General features: G+C 32.5%; 3 protein-coding genes across 3 annotated transcripts; 2 read left to right on the top strand and 1 right to left on the bottom strand.

The window, feature by feature from the left end:
• Nucleotides 1–980: 980 nt before the first annotated feature.
• On the top strand, nt 981–4,842 carry LOC143627381 (serine/threonine-protein phosphatase PP1 isozyme 3). The gene is made up of 4 exons (XM_077097221.1): nt 981–1,265; nt 2,847–3,406; nt 4,204–4,426; nt 4,563–4,842. Exons 1-3 carry the CDS (start codon nt 1,088–1,090, stop codon nt 4,390–4,392), a joined length of 927 nt encoding a protein of 308 aa, XP_076953336.1. The 5' UTR covers nt 981–1,087; the 3' UTR covers nt 4,393–4,426; nt 4,563–4,842.
• Nucleotides 4,843–5,110: 268 nt separating this feature from the next.
• On the bottom strand, nt 5,111–9,224 carry LOC143627362 (folylpolyglutamate synthase-like). Its single transcript, XM_077097209.1, has 16 exons — nt 9,073–9,224; nt 8,710–8,858; nt 8,568–8,633; nt 7,823–7,932; nt 7,655–7,715; nt 7,428–7,511; nt 7,295–7,351; nt 7,141–7,201; nt 6,992–7,038; nt 6,826–6,903; nt 6,400–6,564; nt 6,113–6,322; nt 5,945–6,023; nt 5,720–5,875; nt 5,475–5,632; nt 5,111–5,343 (listed from the first exon to the last, which is right to left on the bottom strand). Exons 1-16 carry the CDS (start codon nt 9,080–9,082, stop codon nt 5,284–5,286), a joined length of 1,551 nt encoding a protein of 516 aa, XP_076953324.1. The 5' UTR covers nt 9,083–9,224; the 3' UTR covers nt 5,111–5,283.
• Nucleotides 9,225–13,331: 4,107 nt separating this feature from the next.
• LOC143626010 (uncharacterized) lies at nt 13,332–14,932 on the top strand. The gene has a single exon (XM_077096213.1). It carries the CDS (start codon nt 13,472–13,474, stop codon nt 14,591–14,593), a length of 1,122 nt encoding a protein of 373 aa, XP_076952328.1. The 5' UTR covers nt 13,332–13,471; the 3' UTR covers nt 14,594–14,932.
• Nucleotides 14,933–27,173: the final 12,241 nt, after the last annotated feature.

Raw genomic sequence — 27,173 nt, 5'->3', positions numbered from 1 at the left:
TTTAAATTCTTTTACATTATTACTTCATATGTATATTTTTCATCGGTTGAAATACTTATTATTATACTATATGATCCTAAAAACACAACATGCACTATCACCCTCCGTTTAAAAGTTTTTAGAGATGTCACTGGCTATGAAACTGTAATGACGTTTGACATATTTTTTGTTGATTATAAGAAATTTAGTTTGATTATCTTTTTTTAATATGACCGACCGAAAAAAAATATTGTATGAGGATAGTCAAATGATAGTTAAAAAATTTCCGCCCCCCATGAAAAAAATTCCTAGGTCCGCCACTGGCTGGCCGTAAGATGGACCTCTCTTCAAGCGGTTCCGTAAGAAAATTAACAAGGGCCTTCTTTTTAGTAGAAATCTCTGCCCGTTTAAGAACATAACATCCCTAACCAAATCACATATGTATTTAAAATCATGTAATTCTTTGCAATGTATCGCATGGTCTCCAAAAGAATCCATACAGGCCTTGCAACAAACTGGGCAAGACTCATCAGTCGAAACATAAGGATCATTATCCTATTAAACAATCACTTAACAAAGTAACTGGTTAGATATAACCTAATATCTATATAGTACTCATAAAAGATTTTTAAAATCAAATTCATATCTACCATACTCTTTCTAAGTAGTTCAAATTTCAGCTTTGGTTATTGGATTCGAAATTAATTCATCCTAAATTAACTAAAGAGGAGCTTGGTATCGAATTGATACTAAGTAATGAAAATTCCGATCTCAACTTTCTTAAAATCTTGATACCAGTATAAAAAACAAAAAATCAAAAAATACCTATATCATATCATAACAACCAAATTCAGTACCGGTATCGATTCAGTACCTTAACCATTTGCTCTCCTAAAGCTTTTAGTCAAAGTGACGTTATTATTTCTGTTAAATAATATAACCCCCCAATCACATCCCAACACACACTTTTAGGCTCTTCCTTAATCCTACCAGACAATAATCGATAGATAAGCCGACACTTTTTCTCTAACCCTTTTCATCTCAGATCACACAAAACCCATATCAATTTCACCAAAATAATCAAGGGTTTTTTGTACTAGCGTCTGAGATGGACCCAGTGGCTCTTGATAATATTATCCAGCGGCTAATTGAAGTCCGATCGAACAAGCCCGGGAAGCTGGTTCAGTTGTCTGAGGGTGAAATCAAGCAGCTTTGTGTTGCCTCTCGTGATATCTTTATGAAGCAGCCTAATTTGCTTGAACTTGAAGCACCCATCAAGCTTTGTGGTATTTTATTTATTTATTTATTATGTTTGTTTAATGATTAGTTTGGTTTTCATTATTGTTTTGTGGGATTTGGGTGTTTGGTGTTTTGAGTTTGATATTTGGGGTTGTTTGGTATTTGGGAAATTTGACTTAATGGTTTTCGGTTATGTGGATAATATTTATTTTGTAGTAAACATTGTGCAATGTGTTTAATTTGATTTGTAGTCTTATGGTTAGAAATAGGCATAAGGGAATTGACTACAACAACTAAAGGGAACTGCACCCACTAACGCATTTTCTGCTGATAACGTGAGAGCAAAGGAAACAAAAAAACTGCAACCAGACAATGCATGATATGGACTATGTGGGTTTGGATGGCACATATTGTTCTTGCTCCATTGAAATGTTTTTGTCTTTTAAGGATGTAAATCTGGAGGTGACTTGGCAGCGCCCATGTGGGCTTTGCCAAGTTTCTTTTGGATTTCATTATTGACGACATGGATGTTTGATTGGGGCGAGATTTAGACGTACCCTTCCAAGTCTACCGAGTCCGTGTTATGCATTTTCTACTTGCATTTCTTTTTGTTTTCTTTGTTCTCATATTATAAGTGGGTAGTAAGCTGGTGCAAGTAGTTTGCTTTAATTGTTGTAGCTGATTCCCTTATGCTTATTTATAATATAGCCATGAAGTATATGTTTCATGCAAGAAACTGAATATGAATTAGCCTAAAATTGATATATCATGATTTTTATCTAAATTATACGATGTGCATTAGTTAAAATTTTTAATTTTTTTATATAATCACCCTCTTACGCTCCAAGGCATTTAGGTCCCAGAAGCCAAGGCGTGAGGTGTTGCTCTATGTAGTACAACTAAATAAACTTTAACAACTAGAAGATGGTTCTCTCATATCTGTTTTATATATCAACCTTTTTATCAAGCAAATCTTGCATAATTTTTTATCCCTTTGTTTTACGTATCAATCTATTCATCCTACTTTTGACCAGTTTGATCCAGAAGTACATGAGGTGTTTTCTTGATCACCTCGTGCGCGCCTTGCCGCCTTTTTAAACCAAGATCACCTTCACAATAACGTAGACCCACCTTTGTTTATTTATATATGACATGCACTCATTTCTTATGCTTCTTAGTGAGTTACCTGTCACTAGTGCATATATGTGTGTGTGTGTGTGTGCTTATCATTAAAGGTAGCAATTTCGATTGGTTTACTTAATTGTGTCGTTATGGGTGGTGTTTTTCTCTCAAATATGTCAAGTTAGACGTCTTCTAAAAGGGGAATGTGTTAATTGGTCAAACGGGTTGAAAGGCTCCCTGAGTCTTCTTTTAGCTCATACAACCTTCTAAGTTGTTTTATCCAAAATTCATATTTTTGTTATTGCAAAACTACTGTTTTAGCAAAAACACCTAACTTAATCCTTTTCAACCCAGCCGGAAAAATGACCTATTCCATTCCGAATGATTTTGCCTCGTTGACCAACTCATCGTTGGTGGGTAGCATTGTGCTGCATGATGTAAATATAACAAATATTATTTATAAAAACTGATGCATCTCATTTGTTTTTCATTTTTTTTTATTTTAGGCGATATTCACGGACAATATAGCGACTTGTTACGGCTCTTCGAATATGGCGGATTCCCTCCACAATCCAATTATCTTTTTCTCGGAGATTATGTGGACCGAGGCAAACAAAGTCTAGAAACAATATGTCTACTTCTCGCTTACAAAATCAAATATCCAGAAAACTTCTTTCTTCTAAGAGGAAACCATGAATGTGCATCCATAAACCGAATATACGGGTTTTATGATGAGTGCAAAAGACGGTTTAATGTAAAACTGTGGAAGGCTTTTACAGACTGTTTTAACTGTTTACCCGTTGCGGCTCTTATTGATGATAAGATACTCTGCATGCATGGGGGATTATCGCCCGATTTATCGGATTTGGATCAAATTAGGAATTTGCCACGACCCACTGCGATTCCTGATACGGGCTTGCTTTGTGATTTGTTGTGGTCGGACCCGAGCAAAGATGTGAAAGGATGGGGGATGAATGATAGAGGGGTTTCCTTTACTTTCGGGCCCGATAAGGTGTCGGAGTTTTTGAATAAGCATGATCTTGATCTTGTTTGTCGGGCCCACCAGGTTGGTTATAAGTTATAAGTTATAATTTATGTTTTTTTTGGTCTTGAAAAGATCTAAATATATGAATCGGTTCTTTTACCTACTATATAGGCTGCTTTGGGTTTTGTTTGAACGTACAGATTGATCTGTTTAACCTGTATGTTAATACTTTTTGTATTTTAAATGCGTTTTATATAATAACTTTTGCCATTATGTAATTTTAATGCCATAATTTAAAATTTTATTGAGAATATGGCATAGTTTAAAAATAATTGTTTCAAAAAAGACAAATAATATGTAAATCTAGAGTTCCAAAGTAGTAAAATGTAAAAAGAAAAGGTTGAATATTTTTTTTCCCATTTAATCGGGCCATATTCGTGTCAACCCACAAATACACGTACCGTGTTTGGGTTCTTTTTGTGACATGGTTATCGAGTTAGACAGGTCATGGTCGTGTCAGCCCATGAGTACAAGTGTCGTGTTTGGGTTCATGTGTGTGAATCCACGGGCATGATCTGTTTAGCAGCCCTTGTTGAAAGTCACCCAAAGGGTATCCTAATCTTAAATCTTTTTATTCATAAATGTTTGTTTATTCTTGTGCAACTATGTTTTTTTAATCATATAGAGCATATTTATATTTATAAGTTTTAAAGAAGTTGGATTAAAAATTTATTTGTGGGTGGACCCAATCCTATCCAACCTGTTTATTTGTAGGAAAATGTTTGGATATCTTTTGACATTCCAACAAGGAGAATATAGTTTAATTTTATTATATTATTTTTTATTGTATGTTTATTAAAACACTTGTTTTGCTGCAGGTTGTGGAGGATGGTTATGAGTTCTTTGCAGACAGGCAAATTGTTACTATATTTTCAGCCCCAAACTATTGTGGTGAATTTGATAATGCAGGCGCGATGATGAGTGTCGATGAGAATTTAATGTGTTCGTTTCAAATTCTTAAACCAGCCGAGAAGAAAAATAAGTTCATGACATCTACAAAGATGTAATTGTTGCATTGTTTCAGCTGCTCATTTTCCTGAGGTTAGATCATTTTTATATTACTTAAATTCACCTCCTTTGTATTTTTACTTACCTTGTTGCAACTGATTAGCAGTTTTTGATTATTCCATATCGCTTGTTTTGGACTTTGAAGTATATTTTTTTTTATCTTTTGCAGATGACGGGTGCTGATTTTAGGGAAAGAAAAAGCGGGAATGTGACTCTTTTCGTCTTGTGTATTATGACTTGATCACATATCGGCGTATCCAATGGAATGGTTATGTTTAGCGGGTGGAGAATGATGAAATTTGTGGAAATTGTGTTTTTTAAACTGTGGCATCAAATATGTTTATATTTAGCTTTTACCCAGGTTTGGTAGTTTCAAGTGCAGACATTGGAATGCTTAATCTTTTGAAAAATTTGTCATTTAAATCAACTGGTTTTCTATTTGGATTGTACCTTGCTTTTGCTAATGCACAAAACGTCAAGTCATTCGCTTGTTTGCGCATTCTCAATAGTTATGAGTCATGGTAATAATATTATATTCAATTAATGATTAAATAAGTAAAAAAATTATGTCACTGAAAATTGTTGTGATGTTTTGAGATAACAAGGATAGATTATTATTAGTTAATGCACATACACGTCTAAAATCAAACATTACAATAGTAATTTAAAACCAACAGGAAACAAACAATAACTTTAGAAAACTGAAAATGAAAACAAAAGGGAGAACACATATGCGTGCTTGTTTGTATTGCAGCCTTCAAAATATCACAAAATGAGACCAAATACGTGTGTTTGTTTGTATATCAAGCAACTATGGTGAGTGTTTTCGTGTTCGATCAACGCTGAAACCCATAAGATTGTATCAATCCCCTACCAAATGTTTGCAAAACTCATTTCTTCAGTAATTTCATGACATCGCCAACTAAATGTAACGAACCCGTTACAAGAACCTGTCAAAATCAGTATTATTTACATGTTTAAGGAGAAACAAAAAGCATAGAGATAGCCTTTTCAAGGGTCGATTCAGTTTACGTTAAATCTCTAATAGATTATAAAAAAAGGAACGGGTATAACTAATTACCTGCATTCGAACAGATCTATTTTGTTTAGCAGCATCTCTCAACCACTTAATAGCCAATGGAAGTGATGAAAACACCAAGCTGTTATCACAGCTTTTAACAATGGTTTCACTATAATCTTTGCCCTCAATAGAAACCAACTCATTATTATTGTTATTCCCTGTAATATAATAGTTAAATCACCGTTTTACCCATTCACCAATGTATTAAACCGAAGTCATATAGAAAACAAGTGTTTAAATGATACCTCTTTCACCAGATATGATACTCTCCCAAACTCTTTGAAGTGCGAGTTGCCATGACACGTCAGCTACAGGTTCAGTTGATGACAAGGATGAGGTTGATCCAACTTTGGTGTAAAGGGACATGTTTGGTACAAATAGTGCCTTCTTAAAGTTTACACCTGAAATCAATATCGATTTAATAAACATAATACATATGATTCCAAAAAGGCATGATCAATATTAACTACCATGACCGCCACATGTCTTCACTAGCCGAGGAAGAAGCAACTGCGGGTCCCTTACCGACATACAATTGAACAATAATATCTGCATTTTCAAATGAAGTTAATTAAATCCTCTAAGATGATGCTTCGTTATATCAAAAATAAAATTGAATATTATGTGTTGTGTCTAACCTGTGTGGAGTCCTTACTGACATCTTCTTTGATAGCAATTGAAAACCAATCTGCACAAACTTCCATGCTTTCAGGACTGTGGGCACCATCCAAATAAAACACAAGATCCCCCACACTTTCAATATCAAGTGATGGGTCGGGTATGATTTGGGCCCGTCCTTGTAATGTAGCTGTCGTTAGTCCTTTAATAAACTGCTGAGGCAGTGAATTCTGTATATTCAAACATTTGAAAATAAATTATATTTTCCAAGAATCAATTATTGAAATTGCTTTTATGGTGTACTTACATTCTGGTCAACTGAATCAGGTTCTATTTGACCCGTGTTTTGGAGCCACGTGGAGCATAACTTGATGGCCAGCCCAGCGTTTACATACTGGTGCTCGCCTACAAGCCCTAGATTTAACCCATTTAGCAATATGCTATCTAATGGATATGCTACTTGAAGTGGTACCTGTAAGACCAGAATTCTCATACAATTATTTTTCGTTTCAATATAAGTATTTAAAATGTTGTATGTGTTAAAACAAATGTAGGCGACTTTCAACTTGTTCAACTCATTTGACACTTCTCCTTCTAGCTAATTTTTCTCTTTATATATATTTTTACCCTATTGGCCCGTTAGAGATACAAGAATATAGCATAATCCGAATCAAGCCATTCATAAGTAAACATGCAACAAAACAGACTTATTAATAAGTGTGAAGTGAATTACATCTAACTGTGCAGCCTTCTCCTTTAGCACTTCCATAGCTTCATCTGGTTGGGGCACGGTAAATGCAGGAACACCTTTCTGCATTAAATAAACACAAATTAAACATTAATTAATACAAAAGAAAACCAACTGTAAATGAAAATAAACTAAACCTATTTGTAAGCACCTTAAAGATACCAGCTTTCTCCCCAGCAATTGCTCCAAGCGTATTTCCTAAAAAATTAACACATTTAAGATTTGTCTAATATTCACACTCGAGGCAAATAAAGATTTGTCTAAATTAATATATATATATATATATATGTTATAACTAACCTAGAATTTCTGTGTGGTCATACCCCAAGGATGCAATACCACAAACAATGGGCGTCTGGACCTGAAAACTCATGCATGGCATTCAGATATACATATGTAAAAATTTGAAGTTAGAATCTAAACTAGTGCGTTAGAGCGACATATATTTGTATACCACATTTGTTGCATCAAACTTTCCGCCTAATCCAACCTCCATAATAGCAACATCTACCTGTATCCAAAACAAAATATGTATTATTTATAGTTTTGTTTCGGTTATCGGAAAGTTAGATAATAAAGTCACACACTTGCTCTGCTGCAAATATTTTAAAAGCAAGTAACGCAAGGAAGCGGAACAAATTTGGCATTGGTATATCATCAGTGCAATTTTCCTGCATACATAAAACATACGCAATTAAGAGACATCTAATTCTTCAAGAAGAAAACAGTCAACAAGCGTGTAATTGACCATGTTACATTTATTGGGATCAACAGGTAAATTATATTAAGAATGATTATGGGTCAGAAATCATGCCTTCAATCTATCCCAACACCACCAGAAGTATGCCAGAAACTTCTCTTCACTTATATCCACACTGAAGCATACAACAAATATACATAAATTAAACAATCATCCACATTGATAGCATGTATGAACCATTTAGGGATAATCCTGACAGTTAAAGGATAAACAGAAATTCACCCGTCCAATCGAAATCTTTCTCTGACATCAATAAGGTGAGGAGATGTGAAAAGCCCTGTGCGAAAGCCACAATTGCGCAGTATTGCCTCGGTGAAAGTGCATGTTGACCCCTATAAATAATACACATATCATCTTACAAGTGTTACATATTTTTAATAATCCATACAGGCAATTTGACCAATGACACTGCTAACTTTCATTTTAGTTGCCAAGAGCAATCCCAGTAGCATAATCACCATACACATTTACACTCGATTTACACTTAAATTCCACTTGTAAGTTTCCTCATTTCGTTCATAATCATCACTGTGAGCAAAATCAAGTGTAAATCTTTGATGATTATGTGATTATTAACTGGCCAACATGTAATAGTATGGATCATTAAAATCCACAATACCAATAATATTATATGACTGATGATGAAAGCAAACTAACTAGCAACACAATACCTTTCCTTTAGTGCCAATAATATTATATGATTTTGCTCACAGTGATGATTATGAACGAAATGAGGAAGGTTACAAGCAAAATGAGTGGGCACTAAGTGTAAGTCGAGTGTAATCTATGATGATTATGCTACCGGGATTGCCCTTGGCAACTAAAGTGAAAGTCAGGAGTGTCATTAGTCAAATTGGCGGTATGAATTATTATCGGCCAATGGATCATAGTTTGGATTATTAAAAATATTCAACATTTGTGCAAAGTATGATTAATGATGAAACCAAACTAACTAGCAACACAACACCTTTCCTTTAGTGCCTGCTACATGAATGATGTTCATCTTCGAAATCGCCTCCTCCAAATCCAAAATCTATAACAAAAGGCAATAAAATTCATCTGCAACATGTTCAATATCAATTCCAAGTGTTATCATTCAGATCTACTACCTTTACATAATCAAACATGAGCTCAAATCTGAGGCCAGAGTTAGTGGAATCGGCACGGCTTTTCTGCGTAATTAGAGATGAGAGAGCATCCATTGCTTCATCATAAGGTGAGATGTTACTACTAGCTTCAATCGATCCGCACTTATCATCTACTTCAAATTCAAAGTCGGATTAACAATAAGTTAGCAAATTCAGTAGGTGCTATTATTAGGTTAAACTCAAAACATTCATTCATTCATTCAAATTCAATTGAAATTGAAAACAGTTAAAAAGTAACCGTTGGACTAATATTACGGTTGCAGGTGGCGGTTAATGAAAATGAATAATTGAAGTGTGTGAGAGAGTGAAGAAGAGATTGAATACCTTGCGCCATGGTTGATTCAGAAAGGTTGAGAGTGAAGTGAAGACAAGATATGAAATTAAAGGCGGAGGAGACGCAATTCACTTGTCCACTATCTAAAACAGGCTCAAGCTCAACTTTTGGGTTTTGATTTTGACCTTTCACTAGTTTAGGAAAAGATGACTTCAGGTAACTTATACCCCAATGCAATCTTGTTACGGTTAACTGGGATGAGCTTGATATCGCATATACAATATTACTGTAAATACTGGTATAAAAAACCATTGAAAATGGGTATTGGTATCGAAGACAAGAATTCGGGAAAATACTGATACCGTACCGATCTCGAAACTTAAAAAGTTAGAAAAAACACCAATGTATATTTCTGGTAATTAGGTTATGTATCACTTAACACCATAATGGTGGCTGAACCTAATGTTTTAAAAACCGATATTTACTTATATCAGATTGAGCTAAACAATGGTACAACTGGTTGAACCGGGTTATACCGGGATGTTCAACCGATTGAATAGTTTACCTTATAATTTTCTATAAACGTAACTTCAATCCAAAAATAACCCAAAATTAAATAATTTCTATAACAAAAAAATAATTCAAAAGTTAATCCATATTAAAAAAATAATGCAAAATCACTTAATTTTAAAAAAAAAATAGTCATAAAGTTTACACGTTTGAATGCTAATTGTTAGGTTAAAAGTAATTTTGAAAAAATATGAGCCACAAATTTTTAAAAATTTCTCGGGCTTAAAACCGGTATTTTAAACGATGTTCTAGTAAACCAGTCAAAAATACCGGCCTACTGTGCGAATTCCGGTTCAACCGGCCGGTTTAAACTCGTTTTTGAAAACACTGGCTGAACCCATGAAATTTTTATTAATCTTATACTTGGTCCCATACTCATAATACATTTCTTGAATGTTTCATGTTTTTCTTTCCTATCATCTCAACTTATCATCCATTTTTCTATGCATATATCTATTGAAAATGACTACCCGATACTATGAGATATCAAACATATATGGTGATACTCGAATATAGGTCATGTACCACAATAACTTCCTTTATTTATGTAAGAATCAATATCGGTTATGGAAGCCATATAAGTAAGTTCATAGGTCATTGGCCTCACAAGATTAATCGTTGCTCGTGGTTGGTTCATGATTTCATGATCAAATGCTCATGCTAGTGAAGTTTGATTTCATGAATTATCATCCTCTTGAGAGACGTGTAACACTTGTTCACGACTAATAGTTGTGAAATTAATAAAATATTGTAGTTATGTAGACTACACTATAGTTTTGAGTGTGATTTTTTATATATTCCAACCACCGCAAAGGTTGTAATATCATTGCTTGAAACTCGGATAATTCCTACATTTTTAAAATACTCCTTGTCAGTTATTACATTAATAGTTCTGAGTGTTAGAATAAACGAGGCATGTTGAAACCTTATTCTTCTTGTTCTTATGTTTTCCTTTCTTGTTAAAAACAATGCGCTAATTTTTATTTTAACTTTGGACATGTAAGTGACAAGAGTACTTGGTAATATCAATTAAAAGAATTGTAAACAAGGCAATTAAACTAAAACATTAGAAACTGGATAAACATTATCTTCAAGTCCCTTGATGGACAAAAGATGTAGATTTATGAGTATAATTAGTGGATATGTGAGTTAGTCGTTTTAGAAAGAAAACGTTGTAAAGTAACACGTCTAAGAATGGAAATTGTTAACATTTTTTTCGTTTATGTCGATATAATTTTCATGTGATCAAGACTACAGATTAATGTGACTAAAGTAGAAATCAACAACCAACATGATTTTCATGTAACTTCGTATGTAGGTATGTATGTGGCCTATACATTAATGTGACTTGTCTAAAATTCAAAACTCAATTCTCACGGGGTCTACTAACGAGATGATAGCTTCTAAGAAGGATTATGAAACATATGATTAAAGACAAATTGGTTCATATCATTAGGACTAACGAGTAATCCCCAATGACTAATGTGATGTATCCAAAATTCAAATTGGCTCTAACTATTATTAGTAAAAATAAACTTCAATAGTTCAATGAATAACATAAAAGAACACGCATAAACTACCACATAATATAAATGAATACTTCAAAATAAATTTGAGTTAACATATATGAATTAATAAAAGTAAGCGAACAAATATATACAAGAATTATGAACAATTGATTAAAGTTCATTATTTTTTGGACCAACAACCGAAGATCAAAATTGATGCATATCTTGAAAAGCATTCTTTATGCATGAGTACATTATTATAAAAAATCTATTTTGTTTTTATAGACATTGACATGACAAATAAACAACTTCGTCTGGGTGGTGTAGTCGGTTATCACGCTAGTCTCACACACTAGAGGTCCCCGGCCCAGACAATCTTGGTTTTTTACTTCTTGATCTTGGTTTTTCGCTACTCAACCTTTGTGCCTTTTCTATTTGTTTTTGTGTGACAATAATATCTACCCAATCAAGTTCAAAAACTCCTAATTCCCTTACCAAACTGTTGTGTGCCACAATATAACTTGTCTCATACCCTCGTTTTCCATGAACACACACAACACAATCATGCAACTCTCTTGATTCATTTACTTTCATTAAATAATATTAGTCGTGGGTAGTTTTCTTTAAAGTTATGGGTAGTTTATTTACATGTTTAGTTCATTTCTTGAAGGCTCTATATAAAGACTAGTTTGTTCCTAGCATGGATATGAAGGAATATTATGAAAAGTTGATCAGATTATCTCTCTAGTTTCTATCTAGATTCTCTCTAATTTATTGGACCATTTGATTAACGATTAGATTCGTATCACCAAGTTAATAAGAATTGGACTTGAGAAGCCTAAGATGCAATAGTTAGGTGTGTTGCGAGTACATGGGATTGAGCTTGACGGACTAAGAGCATAAGAAATGAGCGTGAGCATTGAGCAAGGCCGCAAGGGTAATTGTGTTTCATTTCATGCCTCTCTTATTAGGGAACCAAGACCTTTTTAAGAGAATGTGCAACTATCTCCGGACCTTCCTTGGGTGCGCCGACCCATATCCAGCTAGACTGGCCCACTCTTTGTCGGTTGTTCCCCGCCTCTCAGGTTCCTCCTGGGCTACTGTAGCAATGCCGGATCCATATCTCATCAATAACCAACTTCTGTTAAATGGTGTTAAAACATTTACATTTGGTTCTAAACCTAAGGCATTTGAATTACATTTTAGGCAAAATTTAATCTCATTTTGATTGAAATCGAAATGAAGCAACCCAAATTACGTTTACATTATGTTTGTTTTCTTTTTAGTTCAGTTTTTTCGGTTTGAAACACCAACCTCAAATTCCATTTAGTTGAAATATTGGTTACAACTAAAAAAATCAGGACACCCAAATTCAAACTAATGACCACAACAGCATTATAGCAACGCGTACAAAAAGATACAGAGTGGGAAAATGGCATTGATGTCTCAAAATTTGTGGCTAAAACAAGTTGGTAAATGACCCATTCGACCCACCATTTGGGCTAGTTGACTTTCATTCACTAAAATTAAACACCAACTTGACTAGTTTATTGTCGTTTTATTCCTTTTCATTAAGTCTTACACACAAAAGTCTACTCCATTTAATTCCAAGATTTAATATAATAAATTCTAAAATAAAATCTGTTTATTATTAAATATTACACTTGACCAAGTCTACCACCGTTTGCACACGCTACATTGCTTAACAATTGTACATAACACATTAACACATGTACATTGTATTCACACCTTGTAATTCAATTATGGGCAAACTATATACGCGCCATATGATATCTTATCAGCACTGGTTTAAACGGTCGTCCATGTAGAAATCAGGCAGCCGTTGTGACAAATAAGTTTCAAAACTTGACAACATATGATCAGAACGGCCCTTTGAATATTGTCCAAACGATGTTCTAATTAATAATTTTCAATGTTTGACTCATCTATGGTTAGAACGGTAATAATTTTTATAATTTGACTGTATATCCAGATATTGGCCAAACATTTTCAAAGCTTGACTCCTCTATGGTCAGAATAGTCGTTCGAATATTTTTCAAATGATTGTTATGACCACTAATTTTCAAAGTTTGTTCATTTTGATCAAAACGGTCGTATAAGTGTTCTACGTAGAGACGTTTGATTGTATGAAATTAGATAAAAATGAGCAGCTATAACACAACACTTCAACTATTCGATTGCAATTAAATAATCCAAACCGACAAGCTTTTCAACATGTATCTCATTCATTAAAACACGTACATCTTCCTAGATTTAGCAATTCTAAGTTAGTTTAAAAGAAAACCCATCCTTGTTTAAGTCGTCTTCTATTCTTCCACCTTGGAACCATTATCACACACACACAAAACAAATGGTTCCATTGCAGAGATCCAAATCTGCAAGTCAAACCGGTCAACTCCAAATCCAACACTTCATCCACCACCATGTTCTTCACAAACTTTACATGACGGCTGAGTTCAACTGCGACGGTTGCAACACCGGCGGATACGGCGTAAGATACCACTGCTCCGCTTGTGACTTTGACCTCCATGAACAATGCGCCACCGCTCCCCACCGTATCACCATCAGCCTCCACCCACACCACCACCTTGTTCTCGTCAACCGCCCCGGTGACTCACACGTGTGCCATATATGTAAAGGCGTCACTAACGGCCTTTGCTACACGTGTGAGGTCGGTCCTGCGTGTGAGTTTAATGTTCATGCTATTTGTATCCAGGTTCCGTCGTTGACCGGTGATAAGTCGTTGCCTTTGGCTAATAATAATAATATGAATCAGCCTGTGTTGATCAACCACCAGCAGCAGCAACCGATGCAATCGACACATTCGACGTCGTTTGGTGGATATAGTGGTGTCGCTAATAGTCAACCTGTGATGGTCAACCACCAGCAGCTTCAGCAACAGCAAATGCAAGCGATGCATACAGCGTCATTTGGTGGTTATAATAATAATAGTCAACATATGATGACCAACCACTATCAGCAGCAACAGCAACAACAACAGCAGAAGCAAGGGATGATGCCTACGACGTCGTTTGGTGGTTATCATGGAATGAATAATAATAATAATAATATTAATCAAGCCCCTGTGATCAACCACCCGCAGCAGCAGCAGCAAGTGATGCCTATGCTGCCTACGACGTCGTTTGGTGGTTATCATGGAGGGATGAATACAAATAGTCAACCTGTGATGGTCAACCACCACCACCACCAGCCGCAACTGATGCCTACGACGTCGTTTAATGCCAACCAACAGTTTATGACAAACCACCACCAGCAGGTTCAGCAGCCGCCTACGGCTGTTGGTGGTTATCAAGTGGTGAATAATAATCAGACTGTGATGATCAGTCATCCTCCCCCTCCGCCACCGCCTCCTCCACCTCAGCAGTCTAATGGTTATACGAAGGTGGGGAAGATTGCTGCTAATATTCTTTCGACTTCCATAATTGGAGTTCCATTATTTATGTCCAAATGATGATCGATCAAGTGCAAAGTGGTATTATGATCTTATGAATGTTTATTTGATTGATGTTCGTAACAAGTTTTATTATTTTTGTTTCATGAAGTCTGAATATCAACTTTCATGTTACATCACTTTTCAGTTTATTTTGATTTCGGACATGGTGATTATCTTTTTCCGTACTAAAAGTCTATGAGATAACCTATAAGTACTTGATACAAGTTTTGATTATATGTGATTAACATGTAATATGATCGCATTAAGTTAAGTTCTAGGACACCTTTAGATATATAGCATTAGATCCATTGTTGATTGCCATAGCCTTTTTATGACCGTGTGGAGGGCGCTAACAAGGTGCAGGCAATCACCTGACACGACTAGCTTATCAATATAAATACCAGATGTTAGGTCATACAAGGCTCTATGATCTTCTACATATATAAAGTGAGTGTGGTTGTCTTCACCATCTCCATCTAAAGTGAAACGATAAACATGAAGACGGGAGAGCCAATGGATGGCGCCACGCTAGTAAACAACCCTTTTATCAAATGTTATAAAAGACCCGAAACTAAAACTGTGGGCACAAGCCCTCCAAGTACCTGTTTATGAGGAGTAAATCTCTACTTGAACATGTCTACCCCCGGGCCTAGTCACATCTTCGCAAGCATAGGCGATTATGTAGTGAGGGGAGGGTTTAGGGTCAAAAGCCCAAGCAAGAACTTTAACCAGTCTATCTACATATTGATGGTTGGATTGTATACATATAACTTATTGTGTAAGTCCCCGAACCCGAATAAACAAATTATGGTCGGATTAAATAAATAGGTTCAAATAATATTCATTGGGTTGTTTTTGGGCTCGGGATCATTTTTAAAAATTAATACGGATTAAAAGTTAAAATTTATAATTGATGTCTAAAGCCCAAGCCCATGTGCAACAAATCACAATTGTTGTGCTGTCTAAATTAAGCAACCCAATATACAAACCACGAATCACTAGTATCATATGAGTTGCACAAATCGGGTTTTTCGAATACCCGGGTTCGGGTATGACTGGGTATTGAAAAATCGGGTATTGGCAATACCCGGGTCCGATTCGGGTATTGTCAGGCTTCTTTTCGGGTATTTTTCAGATTTATATTGGAATTTTTAAGGGGTTGCACCTTTTAGGATTATTTTTTCGGGTATTTTTCGGGTAATATCGGGTATTTGAAAAACCGGGTTCCGAGTATGGAACTGGTTCGAGTTTTTGCGTATTACCTAGTACAAATCGGGTCCGGTTCCGGGTATGGGTTTTGGTACTGAAATGCATACCCTATTCGTACCCTACGGGTAGGGTCGGGTACGGGTTCGATTATTAAAAATCCAGGGGGCATTTTTATCGGGTTCGGGTTTTTTGTGCATCTCTATCATATGAATCACAAAACGTCAAAATCCTTGTAACATTATATAACTAGAATAGTTACCCGTATTACACACGGGTGAAAAACATATAAACAAATCATATTGTGGGGATAAGGTACCAAACACACCATATAAGTAACAAGTCAAAAGGAATAACCCGTGGAAAGAATATCTTCCGCGAGGCGCCACAGGCCATCGGGGAAAACACTCTCATAATAGTGAGAAGTAACAAAGCACAACGAAAGTACCACCATAGGTAGGACACGTGGTGAGGTACCACTGTGTAGTACCTGGTAGTTATATGGGTGCACGATGGACCAATAGGAATTAGCCAACACAGTACTTGCACGGAAGGAAAGTGTAACATTCGTCATTTTCGGTCCTTTTTGTATTTGTATTTGTATCAAAACCCGACCCGATTTGTAAACCGGATCTTTCAATAATATAAAATAATGGTTTTTTATGTTTCATAATCATCTCTTACCTTTTGGATTTGTTACTTGTTTGTGTTATTTGACTTGTTTAAATCTTTTTTTATACACATGCAAGTATTGATATAAACCATGGAAAAAAACTTTGACCAATATCCTATATATACAAGGTTATCCTCTTCATTTCTTCGTGCTCATTTCATCTCTTTTCTCTCTCAAACTAAGAACACCATTCTCAAACCTTCAAGGTTCATAATTATCAAACAACAACATTCTTTAATTTTTGTTTTATTACTTACTAATTCATATCTTGTGGTACAACATATATATAATATGCACCCCTTGTTTCCTTCGGCTTTCATCTTCTCCGGGAGGTGATATGCTACAAGGCAAGGCTTAATGGAGGACTCATTGTAGTTCTTGATTATACTATTTTCCTTTAATGCTTTACTAGTCTTGTTTATATTGTAAGTAGTTTAGCTTTCTAATTCATGTTTAAAGAGTTCCATGGTATTGGGTATGAAGTCACTAGTCTCGGTTTTATCCCGAGATTAGAACCGAATCAAGACCGAACCAAGACCGGACTCTTGTTTACTAGTTTTGTATTAAATAGTTTTGTTTACAAGTTTTGTTTTAAATAGTTTTGTTTACTAGTTTTGTTTGAAATAGTTAAATAAACATGTTTATGTAAGATTTGAATATTATAACTTCTAAAATCATTTTTATAGTTCTATGGTATTTGGGTATGTGTCAACCATCCTCGGTATCATTCCGAATAAAGGACCGAACCAAAACCGAACTAAACCGAGTTCACTTGCTTAAGACACACAAGTGTGTTTTTGGCTACCGAAACTCATCTTTTCTTCAAAAATGTATTTTAGACTAATTTCAAGTTATTTTATCAACATACTTGGTGTGTCGGAATCCAACTTGATCTAATAACAAGTTTGGTCCGGTGAACCAAATACTTACTTAACGGACGTTAAGGTTCTTCACAATAGAACTATATACTTGGTTAAGTTTTTTGAATTTATTGAGTTATCTCAAAACATTTTGGAAAGTTAACTTTGAGTTTAGTTAATTATCTAGATCCAAATTAACAAATCCGAACACTCGATTAAAACCTTGTTTTGGTATTTATATAACCAAGGGTCTTGCATTAGTGCATTATAACCCACATAAGTTACTTGACATAGGTTGAGTAACATTTATGAATGAAATACCAAGACCCGGTTTCGAGTAAACTTACTTTTTAGAACATGCCTTTGATTTCCCAAATATTTACATTTTTAAACCATAAACTTCATTTATTTACTTTACTTGTCATAGTTTACTTTAAACCCTTTCAAGACTACCTACTAACTTAAGACCCGCTTAATCTAGGTCTTGCTCGTTAACCTGATCTCCGATTATTCACGAATCAATCTTTCAAGTTACTTTGTTAACGTGAGTACTTTTCATCCCCTGTTTTCACTTTTATATTTTGGGGTAACATGCATACTTATTCAAAACAAGAATGATTTATTATACACATTTCTCAAACCACAAACTTTAGGGTGTATGATACTTAGAATACTTGCTCTTTTGTGTGTTATATGTCTTATATGCTTTATGTTCACGAGTGTTTATTTTTATGTTGTTGTTGAGCCTTATTAAGTATGATCATACGCTCCCCTAACTACTTAACCTTGTGCTAGTAGAATAGGGCCTCATTATCCAAGTATGTCGGTTGTTACCGATTAGAAAAGATCCTCATTTACATATGTTTTATATGCCACGATTGATGCTTTTATTTATGGTCTCATATACGTTTGTGGATTTCGCTCATATTATATATACTCAAAACTATGAAATTGCTCACCAACATACGTGTTGACAAATATTATTTTATGCATTGTTACAGGTTTGATTATTACTTGAGTTGGAGTTTGAAGACGTCATTCTATTTTGATACCGCTAGGTTATTAAAAGAATGAACAATATTTATTTCTCATATTTTGGTGTTTATTTGTATGAACAATATGTGATACTTTGGTGATTGAATGAAATTAATGAGTTGATTAAATGTTGTCACTTTAATAGTGTCTTGTGTTCTTGGGCAATCCGTTGCACCCCGGCATGTTCCGCCGCCTTTGGTCGGGGTGTGACAGAAAGAACATCATTGGCCAGACTGTCCAGCCAATTAGGATAAGCCATCATTCTCAACCATGACAATACAAGCTTCAATTGAGCAGGACGGCTGGCCCAACCTTTCTCCCCTCTTCGGCTATAAATACAAGATGAGGTCTAACAGTAAAAGAATCTGATTCCATATTCTCTAACTCTCTAAATATATTTCGATCACTTACCATACCGATTCTCACGTCGGAGGGTGGTTACGAGAAGGCCCCTCTATTTCCCATTCTCGTAACGAGCTCACGGTGTTCGGTTTTGCAAGTGTATTATCTGCCGGAACTCATCATCATTCATAATTGTACAATAGGTAAAATAGTGAGTTGAGCTTATAGGTCCAGTCTTATCTATAAACTTACCCCTGGGGGTGAGATATTAGGTTTAACCTTATCAGGTTAGACTTAGTGTTTTTTCACATATAAATATAGAGACCGTATTAAACCAAGACAATAATATGTAACATAAGTTTTGTTACTAAAATATTAAACATGGAAATTGTCTACATAAAAAGTTAATAATTACACAGAATTACTATACACCTAAAAGCAAACAACCAAACGAAGACTTAAACATGTTCTAATCATATTATGCCACCATCAAGTTCTTCAACATTCCACCATAAGAAAGTCATTTTTCTTCGCAACCTGAAAAAAAGAAAGAAAGAACCCATAGCAGCGTGATTCAATATACAATTAACATGTTAACAAATTTCATAATGAGTTTCATTTCAACATTAATAAAGTTGTTAAAAAAATTGCAATATCTATAGGATTAATTAATTCGTGAGTCAAAATTACATACTTGTATAACTCATTGCTATCATTCTAGAAAAAAAAACAATTCATTCATAATATAAAGAGCTTTGCATATCGATCATATGTGTTAAGTTCAACAAAAATAGCAAAAGGCAAGTAAATATTTGCTGTAGAAAAAGCATATGAACTAAAAAATTATAAAAATGAAAAACCAAATTTACAATAATGTATGTTACATGTATTCTGACACAATTTTATACAAAAACTAAACATTATAAATTGAGAGTCACAAATAATATAAGTAACTAGCTTATTGACCCGTGGGCGTCACGGGTGGAAAAATATAAATAATGTAACATACACACTTTTCTAGCATCAACTGAAATATAAATAATGTAAAAACATAACATTCAACTAAAATAACATCCATTTTACAATTACAAAATAGTAAATAGTTCCTTATAAACCACATTTGTAGTTTTATTTGTAACTTATCTTCCTTGTTCAATATCTTTCAATGGCTAGTAACATGTCTATCATATGCGTGAAAATTGTATATAAATATATATAGCGACATTGATGATGATGATGATGATGATAATAATAATAATAATAGTGTAATATTTATAAGAACAAATAATCTTACATTCATTAGAAGGTATTACAATGTTGTTTTTAGTAAAACAAAATAACATACAAAGTAAATTGCCAACTTAAAACATCTTTCTAACTTAAACCATGAGGCCAAAAGGATATATCAATAAATACTACATCATGATATATGAAGTCATAAAGTCCATTAAACAATCATCGAAATAGAAAGAAATGTGTTGTAATTTTTATACTTGCAAAAGAAGAAAACTAAAATCACCACAAAATCAAATTCAGTGTATTGTGTTAATAAGAGAAATAAAGGTACAAATAAAATTCACAAGCTTATAAACAAATCATAAATCTTTATATACATCCTTGGATTGAAAGAATGAATTTTATGATAAGAATTATATAGAGATAGTCATCATATCATACGCTTTAATAGAAGTTGTTTAACAAAATTATTACACGGTTTTTATTTATAGATGATTTAGATAAACTTTGTAAGAATGTGATAGAATTAATTATAATGTCAGTTTTTGTCTAAATCTGAATATTAAATTTGAATATTAACGTGTGTAAGTTTTGGTTTAATTTAAATATTCATATTTTGTAAAATCTGGTTACGAAATGATTTATATATGAAAATGAATATGTCTTTTTAGTTAAAAAAATAGTATATCTTAAAAATAACTTGTGATGACACGAATTCATACCAAACAAATTTGATATTCTTTTAAAATTAAAACAACCTGTTTCAAAATAATTACAAAATATAAAAAAAATTGGTTAATTAGTCAACTTCAAAAAATTATGGAAAGGTTTTTTATTTTTGAAGCATTATAATCGGGGGTTTAGTTTAGACATTATTTTTTACATTTAGGCATAATAAAAATGGTCAAATATAAAAGAATGGAAAGTTTGTTAAGATTGAAGACTATAGAAAGCTTTAAAAGCTTGTATTTAATTTGTAAAATTCCGTATTTAATCGGGTTTAAATATGTTATGATTATTAACCATAAATTAAGCAATTATAGTGACTATTTAAAATTTGAAATTTAAATATAAATTCGAAATGATTTATCTCAAATTCCGTATTTAAGCAACGCTTACTATATTTTCAGTAACATTAGAATTAAAAGTAAGTTATAATAATGATTCTAAATTGAATTTCGAATAGAAAGTTGAAATTATTAATTTGGGGGTTTATTTTTTGACATTAATTTTAACATTTATGCGTAACTAAAAATGGTCAAATATAAACAAATGGAAAGTTTGTTGACATTGAAGAATATGGAAAGCTTTAAAAGTTTGTTAGTACGTAATTAGTAAAATTCCGTATTTAATTGGAAATATATATGTTATGAATATTAATTATTTATTAGTTAAGAATAAATTAAGCAACAAAGATAATACTTATATTTTGGTCAAGCTATGTATTTAAAATCATTAATGCTGGAATTCGGTAATAATACTGGAACATATTTTAGGCATAAAAATGCATTAATTTTATACGTACTTAATCTTGATTAATTATGTCATGAATATTAACAAAATTTAAGAAACAAAGACTTGTATTTTAAGTAAGATTTTAAAGAAAAATCAAATGAATATCTTCATCTGAAATTTAAATATCAATTGAAGTCATTAATTTGTATTTTAAAGAGTAATTCTGTAATAAAGCTGGAAAAGGTTTATTGTAAAAAGCACATTAAAAAAATAATGACAAACATGTTTAAAATTGATAGAAATTTTCTATAACATCCACGCATATTAACAATCAAAACATGTTTACAATTAGTAGAAATTTTCAATAACATCCACACTCATTTGAGACAATTTGCTAATTCACAATTTTGCACCACCAGAAGCTGAAATGAATAAAATTAAAAATTAAAAATACATATTTTGGTTTAGCAAGAACTAAATTGGATTTAACCGGAATATGTAAGACAATAATTCTAATGACCACCTAAATCAACCATATCTAAGAGAATAATTGTAAATAGCACCTAAATCAGTTTAGGAATGCAAGGCTTCCTTACATAGGCTTGCATTCTGTTGCCCTGCAAATTATTATTAAGATTAGTAAAAAGTTGTATGAATAATATAGTAAATTAATGAATGTGTTAACAATACCATTTCGTCTTGAACAATCATTTCGATGGACCAATCTTGCTCGGGCTTTGAGTTGTCCTTCAGCCGCCAAAGTTTCAAAATACGGACCTTTAGGATACACTTACTGTTAAGAACATCAAGTTGGTGCAACATGGTGATATTTGTTGGCTCCATCGTGCTAGAAAAATTTAACAAAAACACAAAAAATTAAAATTAAATAACAATAACACTTTTAAGCCTAAAAAATGAAATATGAAAATGGAAGATATATAAACAACAAAAACTAAAAACCTTGGCACAAAGCTACTCGTTTTTACTAAAAAGGCTTTGATGGTGTAAGAATTAGCCTATCAAATGTACATATTTATATGAAACGAATTAGGGTAGAGAAAATTATAGAAGGAATGTATAAATGTAATTGATTAAAAACATAAATTTAGGAAATTTCAAAAATTTTCAAAAAAAATATAGTAAGAAGGAATAGAATTGATATCGTAATTAATGGATTTTCAAATAATATGTAATCTTACATAATTAGATTCGAAATACAAATAATATATTTTCAAATTTTTGAATTTTATGTAATAGTAGTTCTGTAAAATGCAATGTTACATAATGTAAAAATGTAAGTTACTAATTATATAGTATGTATTGTAATTCATATAAGGTGTGAAAATAAAAAGTTACTAATTTAGTTATATATATGTAACTCAATTGTTAATTAGTAAATCGTAATTCTGAGTCAATATTGACAATAATAAGTGAATGGGTGAATGGGTCAACAATGGATTTGTAACTCAGTTGTTATTGTTAAACAATAATAAGTCAATGGATTTTTATTTTAATTCTTAAAAGTAAGTTACTGTAATTAAATCATTGGGTCAATGGTTCAACTAACGTAATTATAGTAAAACTTAATGATTGTTAATTAAATAAAATTTACATTCAAATTTAGACCATAATTTAGACAATAATTAATTCAAATAGGAAGGGGGAATATCAAATTTACAAATTCGTAATTAAAACTTTCCTTAATAAAATGGGTCATCCTTTCCTAATTTCCTTAATTTCCTTACGAGTTTGACAAATATAATTTAAATAATATAATATTTTAACAGAATTATAATATTTTAAATCGGTATCTCTATATATATATTATATATATATATATATTACCCGTAATCTCTATATTAAATCCGTAATCTCTTCTATTGATGAAATAACAAATAATTAATTAAATTATTTGTTATATATTATCTATAAAATTAACACAGGTGGTGAATGAAATCAACCAAAAAATAACAAAGGTGGTGAATGAAATCAACCAAAAATAATAAAATTTTCAAAAATAAATTTTGAATATTTCGTATTCAAACTATAGCTACGATTTTAAAATATTACATTAATTAGAATATTTTGTGTTGTTATTTAATTAATCTAAATTTACACTTTTAGCTAAATGTAATATTAAAATATTACATTATTACATTATTATTTAAGTATTCAAAATGAAAAATTAAAGATTAAAGGAAAGAGGAAAGATAATAATTAAATAGCATTGATGAATCTTATTTTAATATATTACTGATTTATTTTATTCACTTGAAAATTAGAGAAGGCATTGATATACATGAAAAATATGATAATCAACCAATAAGAAGGGGGTATATGGACTTAAAGCTTATTGCTTTAATAGTATAGTTAGATGAGCTAAGATGGTTTCTAATTAAAAGCAATTAATTAGAAAACATAACAAACGAACAAAAGGTTTTTAAGTGTTACACATATTACTTGGTAAGAAAGTAACATATCTAAAAAATATAAACAAAATAAAAAATATATAAGACTAATTGTTATATACCGGTTTTTGTGTTCTTCAATTTCAAATAAGTAGTAATTGATAAAGACACGGCTCGCATCCGACTCAAAGGAATTGGAGACATAAACCTTCTCTACAAATAGTAAAGAATGACCTAATATATTTAAGTTCATATATTTTAACATAAATACAATTATAAATGTGATAATATATAGTGGTTTAGGGTGTGATATTATGAATTATGGAAATGTTAATAATTAAATATAATTTTGATTTTATACTTGAAGAGAAATTGCATTTATATATGTTAAGTAAACAAATATAACACAATTACTACTTTAGTGGAGTTGGTAAGCACCATTGTATTGAAACTTGAAACATGAGGTCTTGAGTTGGTATCCCGTATCACACAATAATTCATTTTTCAAAAGTTTATATAGTCTTACGGGTCATGGGTAATAATAAACATACCGGGGAATGGGTAATATGTGGAAAATACATTTATGGAAAGTTGATGATATGGAAGCATATGTGGATATGCCAGGTAAATGACAAATTGACAAAATTGTGTTGCGTTAATAGATTAATAAGATTGCTCATTTGGAAAAAAAAAAATTAAAATTAAAATTTAATTTAATTTAATTTGTACATGTGATAATTCAATTGAGCGATACGAGGCATGCTGAAAGTTGGTGAAAAAATGTAAAATTAGACACAGAACTTATGCAAAATTATATAATGGAACATTTCTTACATCAAGATCGATAACTAATTACAAATTTATAATTAGAACCTTAAGAAAAATATATAGATAAATGGTTAATTAATTTGTTTGTAAGATAATGATGAGAACCAATTTAAAAATAAGAAATAAAAAATCAGTATAGAAAATGGCATTTTGGTCATATGTCAAAATTTGATTTATTTCACTTCCTATGATCATGAAAAGTATGGGACCTTCAGTTACAAAATTTCATTCCACAATTTACTCAATTCTTATATTCAAAATCTGATTTATTTGATCTTCAATAGCAAATACAATGCAATCGAACCAACACAAAATATCATAGTTACAAAATTTATTTGATCTAGTTACAAAATTTCATTCCTTTCTGCTTGACTAATTGAAATCAATGCAATCGTACCGACACAAAAACCATACCAAAATGTTTCATAAAAACACATAATCATCCAATTACTATCTAAATTAGTGTTTAAATTCAGGCTTATAGCAAAACAGTAGTTTAAATTACAGGTCTTACAACAAACAAATGCTTCATATCAACACACAATTTTCATAGAAACACACTTAAACTCAATCCAATAAAGGTGTTTTAGTCAAGCACTAATAACGGAAATACATAAAATCCCTAACAACACAAAATCGGAACACGCTAAGTTTTTTTTATTTCTATTGCGATAAGGTTTTTTGTCAACACGATAATTTGTTCGAGCCAACACAAAAAAATATACATACAAATCCCAAATAACAACATGAATAAGAACATATTTAACATCCCATAAAAGTATAAAACAACATAAATCAACACAGTTTTTTTGTGTATTTTCTAAGCCTTGATCCCATCATTGTTTTCATATTTATCCTTCGCTTCTTTTATTATATAACCTCAACCGCATCCATGAACACATCAAGCAATTTAATCTTCCTTTCAACTAGTTCCTTCCATTCATGAATGACGACAAACACAAAAGTCAATTAGCAACACCAGTGTACCAACTAAAAAACAAGCACACAACTAAACTGCTGGCACAATGTAGCAACTAAAAGAAAAGTCAATTAGCAACACAAACATAAAAACTAACTAGCTCAAATTCTATCAACACCAACATAAAACTCAAAGAGCTCAAATCATATCAACACCACCATACTTTATCAACAATTCTATCACCAACACATAATGCATAAACCTTAACAACTTAGTGGCAACCAACACAGCATAATACTCCCCCCCCCCTTAAATTACCAGCACAATCACTAAAATGATACCATCATCGCCATAACAATACATACTTTAACATCCTTATTATTCATGTTAACAACACACGATAAACCAACACAGAGCCATAGCAAATCACCAACACATATGAAACAAGCATAATGTTTAACATATATGTTACTAACAACAACAACAACAACTCATATAGCACCACCATATATCATGTTAGCACCGACCTAAGAAACCCACACCAACTGTGGTCGTCCCAGCACCCACCAAATTTAAACCCAGAAAAATAAACACACCAACTGCATGTACATCAAAATAATCTTGCAATTGAGCTTCTATTTTTGTAGAAATACCACAAATACAAGGTGCATTACACATGTACGGCTTCTGATTTCGCCGTTAACCATAAAAAAATAAACAGTCGACAAGAAAAACCAGAGCAAAAAAAATTAGGGTTTTTACCCAATCAACACTAAAACGAGAGACTTGCTTGTTGAAATCCCGTCGACGATCTTCAATTCCCTCGTTTTATCTTCAATTTTGTTAGTCGAGTGTAAATCGAGAGGGAACCGCATGAATTTTTGTTGAAGGTGAACAACTATTGAGCAATCTCCTTATTTAGAAAACCATCACTTTATCTTTTTGCCCTTTTTACAACTGTATAAACAATAAAAACACTTTGTTTTACTAGACACGATATCATGCCTTGGATTTGATAATGAAAGTCTTGGATTGTTTCTTACGTTTCCTACCTAACAAATGGTTTCTACCATATCCAAACCCTGTAAGATAAAACATATTATAAAATAAAATAACTAATTAAACTAAATAAATGAAAACAAGTATATAATAAAAATATAAATTTATAATAAATGAATGTAGAGATAACCTTTCAAATAATCTAATACACATAATCCAACATACAATATATTAGTCTAAACCCCTATTAATTTGATAATGTCAGACCCAAATGAAAAGAGGCCCATTAGGGTTGCTACATCATACGCATATAAAAGAAAAGAGGCCACTTCACATAAGAAAAGAGGGTCTTCATACCAAAAATCTCTCTCTCTCTCTCTCTCTCTCTCTCTCTCTAAATCATAAATGTATGTGTATCACAGTATGCATGTATGTATATGATTCAGAATTCAATACTGATTTGAGTGTCGAAGGGTGGTCCAGAGACCGACTCCGGTCTATGGCCCCTTCAAACGGGTTTGTTTATTATGAGATTTGATATGAGTCGAAGAAGATGAGGTGTTGTCGATTTCATCTTCTTCATCGTTGGAACATGTGCTTGGTAGTTGGGTATCGTTCCATTTTTCTTCAATAAATT

This window comes from Bidens hawaiensis, unplaced genomic scaffold, assembly GCF_021521415.1.
Source record: "Bidens hawaiensis isolate Kalapana, Puna unplaced genomic scaffold, B.hawaiensis_p1.1 tig00000458_1, whole genome shotgun sequence".
Lineage (NCBI taxonomy): Eukaryota > Viridiplantae > Streptophyta > Magnoliopsida > Asterales > Asteraceae > Bidens > Bidens hawaiensis.
The sequence above is the reverse complement of the archived record's forward strand: the minus strand, read 5'-3'. Positions and strand labels throughout refer to the sequence as shown.

What these genes read in the sequence shown, in the direction of transcription:
- LOC143627381 (XM_077097221.1), top strand. Translation starts at nt 1,088, where the DNA reads ATGGACCCAGTGGCTCTTGATAATATTATCCAGCGGCTAATTGAAGTC. An exon ending in AGCACCCATCAAGCTTTGTG is followed by an intron (nt 1,266 to 2,846) that starts GTATTTTATTTA and finishes TTTTTATTTTAG; the next exon opens with GCGATATTCACGGACAATAT. An exon ending in TTGTTTGTCGGGCCCACCAG is followed by an intron (nt 3,407 to 4,203) that starts GTTGGTTATAAG and finishes GTTTTGCTGCAG; the next exon opens with GTTGTGGAGGATGGTTATGA.
- LOC143627362 (XM_077097209.1), bottom strand. An exon ending in AGAAAGCTGGTATCTTTAAG is followed by an intron (nt 6,904 to 6,991) that starts GTGCTTACAAAT and finishes TATTTAATGCAG; the next exon opens with AAAGGTGTTCCTGCATTTAC. An exon ending in ATAGATCTGTTCGAATGCAG is followed by an intron (nt 5,344 to 5,474) that starts GTAATTAGTTAT and finishes TGATTTTGACAG; the next exon opens with GTTCTTGTAACGGGTTCGTT.
- LOC143626010 (XM_077096213.1), top strand. Translation starts at nt 13,472, where the DNA reads ATGGTTCCATTGCAGAGATCCAAATCTGCAAGTCAAACCGGTCAACTC.